This window comes from Leptonychotes weddellii, chromosome 8 (genome assembly GCF_054177405.1).
Source record: "Leptonychotes weddellii isolate Sample4059 chromosome 8, ASM5417740v2, whole genome shotgun sequence".
Classification (NCBI taxonomy): domain Eukaryota; kingdom Metazoa; phylum Chordata; class Mammalia; order Carnivora; family Phocidae; genus Leptonychotes; species Leptonychotes weddellii.
The window spans coordinates 122,247,418-122,255,467 of NC_138376.1; the positions used below are offsets into that span (position 1 = coordinate 122,247,418).

General features: G+C 47.1%; 1 protein-coding gene across 3 annotated transcripts in view; it reads left to right on the forward strand.

Moving 5' to 3' along the window:
- Positions 1-6,928, forward strand: part of SNX9 (sorting nexin 9) — a 105,828-nt gene extending 98,900 nt beyond the window's left edge. For all 3 annotated transcript variants that reach the window (XM_081829232.1, XM_081829233.1, XM_081829234.1), the window contains 3 exons: positions 1,514-1,628; positions 3,376-3,467; positions 5,224-6,928. In XM_081829232.1, coding sequence (XP_081685358.1) covers positions 1,514-1,628; positions 3,376-3,467; positions 5,224-5,271 — 255 coding nt within the window. In that variant the 3' untranslated portion in view covers positions 5,272-6,928. The remainder of the gene's footprint in view (positions 1-1,513; positions 1,629-3,375; positions 3,468-5,223) is intronic.
- The last annotated feature ends 1,122 nt before the right edge of the window (positions 6,929-8,050 follow it).

The following is an 8,050-nucleotide window of genomic DNA, read 5'->3' on the forward strand; positions in this document are numbered from 1 at the left end:
AACAACATAATCATGCTATTTGAAGTTCAAGACAAGATTAGGAATCCTGCTTGCCCTTACTCGTGGGACCCCTGTCAGCTGCTTGGGCAAGTCCTCAAAGACCCTTCCCCGTCGAGATGAAGTAAGATATTCTGTCCCCCTGGGCCTGACGAAGGGTTTCCTAATGAAAATTTAAATGGTCAACATCGATTTTATATTTTTGTACTAATAAGGAAACTATATAATTCCCACCATAACGGTACTTTTAAACTGAATTTTGAAATGTTTTGGGGTGTCCTCACATTTCAATTCTGGTTCCTTTTTCTCTGTTTCAAACTCTACATATTATTTCAGAATAGGGGCATTTTATCAACTGTCGTATTCTGGGATACTGTGATGCACCTGGATTTACTAGGAGAATCTCTACAGAGGCTGAGTCCGCGACCCTCACAGCCCTGGCATGTGGCCGTTTTAGCATTCAGCTTAATAATCCAGGTGTCAGGAAGGGAAACCTTGTGCAACTTCAGATACTTTAATGTCAGGATCAGAACATCGATGGACACTTAGGTGTTTCCACATCGTGGCTGTTGTGGGTAATGCTGCGGTGATCCTGAGAGTGCAGTGGTCTCTCTGAGATAGTGATTGCTGGGGGAGTAGGTCTTAAAAATTCTCATCACAAAGGAAGAAAACAAACCAACTTGTAACTGCGTGAGGTGATGGCTGTCAGCAACAGTTACAGTGGTCGTCGTTCTGCAGTATATACAGACATCAGATGATTATGTTGTACACCTTAAACTCATGCAGTGCTGTATGTCAATTACATCTCCACAGAACTGAGGGGAAATAACATAAATATAACAAAAATTAAAATCTCAGTTAAAAAAGCCAACTCAGAAGAGTTAGTTTGTCGTAGGGATCTATGTCAGCTGCAGAGTTTGGGGCATGGAGCCTGATGTATGCACGAGCGTAAAGTTTTTCTTTGCAGACTGCTCTGATGAGCACTGTGATGATACTGGAGGGGGAAACATTTGGCAGCTGTATCCCTGCTTCTGCCTGAGTATCGATTTGAAATTGATGCTGTCCTCCTCCCGGAAACCAAAGTAAAGCTGCCGGTCAGCGCGCTCCAGCACCCGCGGCCAGCATGCCCCCGAACAGAGACAGAGAGCCGGGCGCAGGCACGAGGCTGTCCCTCATCAACCTTCTAAACCCCCGATGCCTGTGTCCATCCCCTGCGCTCCTCTCGTCCCGGCACGGGCTCAGACATTACGGAAATAGAGTGCTGTTTGCTTTTCATCCTGTTGTAGCATAAAACTGTCCATTTTAGCTTAGTTCTGTTTTTCAAGAATAGCAACCCTTTTGCTTCCAAGTGACTTGCAGGAAGTTATATTTAGGCGCTTTCCTACTTTCTTTGTGGGAACATTTTTTTGTTCAGTAGCTGGTCAGTTGTAGAAGATGTGGGCATTGTTATATGATAAACGAATGACTAATCCTCTGAGCGTTGTTTTATTAACACTGTTGCATGTGTATTTCACAGGGAGCAATAGAGAAAGTGAAAGAAAGTGATAAACTGGTCGCAACTAGTAAAATCACCCCCCAGGACAAACAGAACATGGTGAAGCGAGTTGGCACCATGTCTTACGCATTGCAAGGTAAGACCGAGCAAGGTTCGTGCGCTGCTAGTGAAGATGGTCCCTCTCCCCAGCGGAGGTACTGTTTTCCTGGCTGGAGAGAAACTAAGCAAATAAGAGCTGATTTCAGGTCCCCTCCCAAGCCTGTCGTTTGCAGGATCCCAGTGTTAATGGAAATGAACCCCTTTCCCTGATCGAGCCATGAATGACAGCCTGATTAAACCCGTGCGTCTTTATTATTTCTCAGAGGCAGTGAAGATCCTTTTATAACCCTTAATATTAGCTCCGATCATGATGCTGTGTTAGGTCCCAAAGTTCAGCTTCCAGCAGTTTGTAACCTCTATCCCCGGGACTGTAGAATGTAAAGGGAGCTTGGACATATTTTTGGGCAGAATTTGAGTGTTAGTAAAAAGAAGATAGTAAATGGTTTTTATATATTTGAGTGCTTTCCACCACACAGGAGCAGTGAACGGATTTTTCCTGTTTCGGTGGACAGACGGAACAGGCATGGGCAAAGGAGAAAGGGGAACGATGTTCTAGTTTGAACAAAACCACACAAAATAATGGGACAGGATTTCTCATTGGCCTTCAGGAATAAGATCGACTTCCAGGCTGTTGGGGAATGAGTGTTGGTGATGGTGGGGGTCCTTGAGAGCCGGGCAGAAGAGCCTAGACTTGCTGTGGGCATTAAGAAGCCAGTAAAAGGTTTGATGGTAGGGGTCAGGGGGTACACCACTCAGGGAGAGGGTGGGAGAGGTTGGGGGGCAGACGTCAGAAGGCCCACGCAGAAGACCACTGCCTCTGTGGTCTGAGAGTTCTGGGCCTGAAGAAGACGTGGTGCTCGGGGAAGAGAAGGAAGCATGTTTGCAGACTTTTCCAAGGAACAGCCCTCAGGACTAGGGAATGAGTGGGACAAAGGGACCAAGGTTTCCAGAACTAAGACAAGTAGGGGCAGAAATGGGAAAACCTGAGTGAAGATCTTTCTGAAGGGTTTGACATGGGGGATTTGGCTTTGAAGTTTTCCAAACAGATAAATGAGAAGCTTCATACAACTTGAGATAATAGAAAACTCAGAACAGTGCCCTTTTCATAGGAATATATGCCAGCAGCTGGCTTTCCAGGTGCTCAGAACAAGGGAAGAGGCAGGTGGCGATGTGATGGGGCCTCTCTTGAGTTGGTGATAGGGGGGTTAGGGGCGAATCCCGAGAGACAAATTCAGTAAGGGAGTCCTCTGTGAATAGATATATTCAGCAGAGTTGAAGAACAGGTGTCCAGATCCTCTCACCTGGTAAGAGGTTGGGTTCTGGGAGCCCTTGATGCTCAGCAGCGAAGCTCCATACAGAAGAGGGTCCCCCTGCGTCGCACTCACCCGTACAGCCTTTCAAGGGCACCCGAAGAAACCCAACCCAAGAGGGAACAGGCCAGGGCCCACCGGGTGCCTCGCTGGGTCCTGCATCACAGATGACGTCCGCAGAGAGTGACCACCACGTCGGCCTCCTGCTCCATCTGTTCTGGGAGAACAAAGTCCACACGTGGGTGATTGTGTTGGGTTCACAGTATCTCCTCTGCAAGTCAACAAAAGTCATCCCTCTGCTGGAGAGTATTGTTTGTGCTCAGATTATTTTCAGATGAGTTTTCTAGCTTCTTTATAAAGTGATTTGTCAGGAACTGGCCCTGCCCTGAAGCCAACCAGATGAAACCGAGCAGAGCAAGCTGGCGCTGTCTGTGGAAGTTTGGGGGCTGATTGATATTTTGGTTTTGGTTGTAGCCGAGATGAATCACTTCCATAGTAACCGGATCTATGACTACAACAGCGTCATCCGCCTGTACCTGGAGCAACAGGTGCAATTCTACGAAACAGTAAGTCAGCCTCCCCAGGCCCTTTGCATGCAAGCACATGCGTGCGTGCGCACACACTCACACACACACAGGAGGATTCCTGGTAACATAACTTTGACCGTGTAAAGTTAGTCTGCTTGTGTTTTTTAATCCTATGTAATAAACCAAAAGAGGTTAATTATTGAGCAGGGGTTTTTTAAATCCCTTTTAATTATATCTGCCTTTTCCTTTTTGAATCATACTGGGTTAAAAAAAGGTTTCTCTTATGCAAGAAGGGGTCCTGACGCTGGTTGTGAGGCCCCTAGAAGTCCTTACTGGGAGGTTCCCCACCCCCACAGCCTCTCTGTGCCCGGGACAGTGAAGGACAGGAGGCCCCTGGCCCTGCAAGCTCTCAGCTGGGGATGGAGCCTGGCACCGCGGGCAGGCTTCATGAATGAGCTTTCATTGTGCACCAAAGGAACTGCAGAAAGAAAACGAGAGAGAGAGAGAGAGAAACCTTAAATATTTAGGTTTGTGACATTTAGGAAACAGTCACAAAAACGTAAACTTTTGTAGTCTGCGTAGTAATTTGGTTGTTTACCAGAGTGTCCAGAAAACAGGGATCTAGCGTGTAAGTGGAAACTTCGACATCTGAAGGCAGGTTCCGTAACTGTATCATTGACCATGTGCTGGCCGCCATGCTTTTACTCAGGGTTCCACTGTTGCCATGGTATTCTCGCGTGTGTGTTCAGAATGATGGTAGGCCAGCCCCACACTCCTATGTGTGCACGTGTCCTCTTTCAGCAAAACAGTGCGGAAAATGTCAGTCTCCAACAGCAAATTCTTGAAAGGGAGTTGTGATCAGTGTGCTTGCTGCATAGTGTGAATTGTGCGTTGGAAGCAGTTGGTTTTGGCCTGAGTTTCCAGAAGGAATTCCCTGAAGCATTTTCATCGCTCACAGCGTGCGGTGCCTGGGCTCTCTGTGTAGTAACCGCTGGCGCTGTGCGGTTGCGTCTCATGCATTAGAATCGAGATTGCATTTATTCGACGTGAGAAGAGCGTTGAAGGGCAACTTCTGAAACTCCGATCATGTTGATTTGATAGATAATCTCAAGCCTAAGTGAGGTTTAATTATCAATGACATTGTGACTCAAAATAGAAAGCCGTGCGTTTTAATCACTGTCCTTGTTAGAAGTAACAGTTCTATGAGAAAGTAACCCTTAAATACTAAAATTCCCGTACTTGTTCATGCAGCAAACATGAATTGAGTACCTATTATATCCTAAGGACTTACTCCAGTTACTTGGCTCCAAGAATGGCTGTGACATCTGTGTCCTCAGGGCAGGCCTGGGCACATAGCCCCAGCTGCGGTCCCGCACTGGCTTTATCGTGGAGGCGCGGACGGTCTACACACGGCGGACCCGCAGCGGGTGGGATCCGGGCGGTGTGCTCAGCCGCGGGGGCTCGGGAGTGCACGGGTGTCTGAGAACACAGGGGAGCCTCGGCAAGCACGACCCCCACCCCACCTGACTCTTGCTCTGGAAACGCTGCTGCTGAGACAGGCACCGGCCGTGCCAGAAAGAAAGGGGGCTTCCTGCAAGCTGGGGGCACTGCCTCTGGCCGCACCATCTGGGGCTGGGGAGGGCCCCCCGGCTGGTTGGTGCCGGAGGAGACTAGAAGCTTAGCGCGGTTCGAGTCTGAAATGCTTGCAGTGTCTGACTCGTAAGAGGTGGCAGGAGTAGGATGCCGCGGGTCCTAGTGGGACTGGTAGCTCAAGATTGTCTTGTCTCTTCACCAGATTGCAGAAAAGCTGAGGCAGGCCCTTGGCCGCTTCCCGGTTATGTAGAACACACCGGAACACGAAGAGAACTCCGAAGTGCTTCCTCCTGACTTTGGGCAATGCAGTCTTATTTTTTTTCCCCCTTCATCAAAAACAAAAAGGAACGAAAGAACGAAAACCAAAAAGAAATAGAGTTGCAAAAAACTGCGTCTGTTTTATTAACCAACCTAAATGGATCAGTTACGTAGGGATAGTCGTCTTTGGTTCGTTTCCACCTCCATTATTTAAAACAATGGAAATTGTCTCTATTTTTGGAAAGTACTTAAAGTTATCAGAATTTTGAATGGAAAATTAGGGGTTCCCCCCACTGATATTTTACATAAAATTGTAATTTTTACGTCGTCCATGATCTTCTGGGTCTTACCCAATGTCGGATAATTACTAATCGCTTTCTTAAAAATATGAAATATACGAGAATAAAAAATATATATGTTTGTATATTTTTATAACTCTTTCCAGTCCGGTGGGATTCCTATCTATTTAGGAAAATCTACATGCCTTTCAGTGACATATTTACGACTCCAGTGCTTCTGTTTCCAGGAGGGAGGAAGCAAAGAGGGGCTCCTGGGAATTCTGGCGCCGTCACGGTGGCTCGGGGCGGAGGGGTGCTCACGTGACGTGTGCCATGAGAGCACGCGGCTTGGCAAAAACTGAGGATCCCATTCACTGCCCCCACTTCCCTCAGGAACGTTGCTGAGTGTCCCCTTCCACAAGGAGGGCTTCCTTCCCAAGCCTGGTTAAGGCATGGTCCTTGCCAGACGGAGTATGTTGAAAACATTGGGGGTATTTGTACAATGTTCCGACTCTGCTCCCAGGGATGGTGCCACTGCGCTGAGTCCTGTGCTCAGGAAGGAGTGCTCCTCCAGAGCTTCACCCCGAATTGGAGTCTTCAGCTGTTCAGTCAGAGGTAGTGAGACATGTTTGTGAGGGCCGTCATTTGCCGCTTGATTTGGATGGCAGACAAGCGGGCCGGGGGTGTTATCTGAAAAGATGAAAAGCACAGCTCAGTAGACCTCTCCATCCCCCCAGATGGAAGAGTTTAGGGACTGATAAGGGTGACAACCTGGATAATGCCCAGTAATCCCAGGAGCTTCTGTGTGTAAGAAGTTCAGAGTGATGTTCTTCCTGACCACATCCGAAACCTCAGATGGGATTTTTGTGATCACTAGGACTCCAGTTAACGGCATAAAGCAAAACCTAATCTTCGCACACTGTCAGCTTTAAATCTGAACACTCACAGACACAATCTTCCTCCTGCAGATGAGCGTGTCCGTCCTCCACAGTTGCCTTACGACATTATCCCCACTGCTTTCATTTTCCTGACCTAGTGATTATAGTATAGAAAATGGAAAGTTTGGGCCAGCACAAATAAAATGAAACCAAAAAATAAGTAGAAGAGGAAATCAAATGAACATGAATATGAGAATTTCTTGTTCTTTAATATCACGGGTTTTGTTAATGTTTTATAAGTAATTTTCCCTACCTGATTTTTCTTTTATAAAATCTCATAGAGCAATGTTTATGATACAGCCATTTAATATATGTACAAATTGTAAAGAATATGTATAAATGTTTAAACAAATGTTGTAAGAGCATGTAGAAGCCAACATATAAATTGTTAAAAAACCTGTACAGTAAATTCTGAAAGCACTTTTTCAAAACACTTTTTAGTGTTTGTGTGATTTATTTTCTTTCTTCCTTTCTTCCTTTTCTTTCTTTCTTTCTTTTTTTTTTGGATAATTGCTTCTTGCCTCCAGCTCCTGAAAATAGTCCAAGTGATGGATTTTTCCCCCAAACCTAATTCTCCTGATAATGAATTAATAATTTAATTCCTTAAGTCAGAGTCACTGATCCTGGAAGCATGTCATAATCACCAGAGAGCTGTAAGAAGCAGATACCGGTGCTGATGGCAAGTATATTAGGGATCCACAGAGAAACAACCGGGTGTGTGCATGCACACCTCATGTGATGTTTGCTCTTCTCCATATCCTGTAACTTAATTCTGTGGTGTAAAAATCTCGTGTTACAAGATAAGAGAATAAGAGGGGAAAGAAGTCAGTTATTTGCTTTTACACACACGCACACAGGTATTTAAACAAAATGAGAAAACATGACAGTTAAAATCCTTTTATTGGGCCCTCAGCAGTGGCCGGGGCCGGGTTAGCCTTGGTGAGCGAAGTGCCCGCTGCTGAGCCCACGCATAACCTCCATCCCTGCTGCCGTGGCACTTTGTTCGTGAGCCCACTGGGACATGACAGGGGCGGCTGGGGAAAGAGGCTGACTGGTGTCCACAGAACGGGCCATCCTATCCACTTGATTATTAAAATCCTCTTCCGCGGAGGTCACCTTTGGTGGGCATTTTTGGGACACCGAGATCTTCACTTTTTAGAGGACAGGTCTGTCCACATTCCTCTCCCCCAAATTTCTTTCTCACCAGTTGTCCAGTCCTGTTCCTTTCAGGTATCTGACCATCCATCCGCCAAAGCATGGCCACAGCCCAAGAATGGATAGATATCCGCCCAGGAGGCCATTTCTCCTTCCGAGCAACATGAGCAGCCGGGCGCACTGCTCGACGTTCTGCCCACGGGGAGGATGTCCCTCGACCGTGTCCTTCAGGCATGTCCCGGGGGGGGCTGTGGTGCTGCAGCCGTCTGCTTTCAGGTGGCGTCTACATCCCGTGCAGAACCACCTATAACCCAGGCCTGAGTCTTCTCTTCCTCCGTCAGCTGATCTTCGACAGCTCCCCAAGCAGCCATAGGTCAGGCTGGGAGAGAGAAGACGGTGT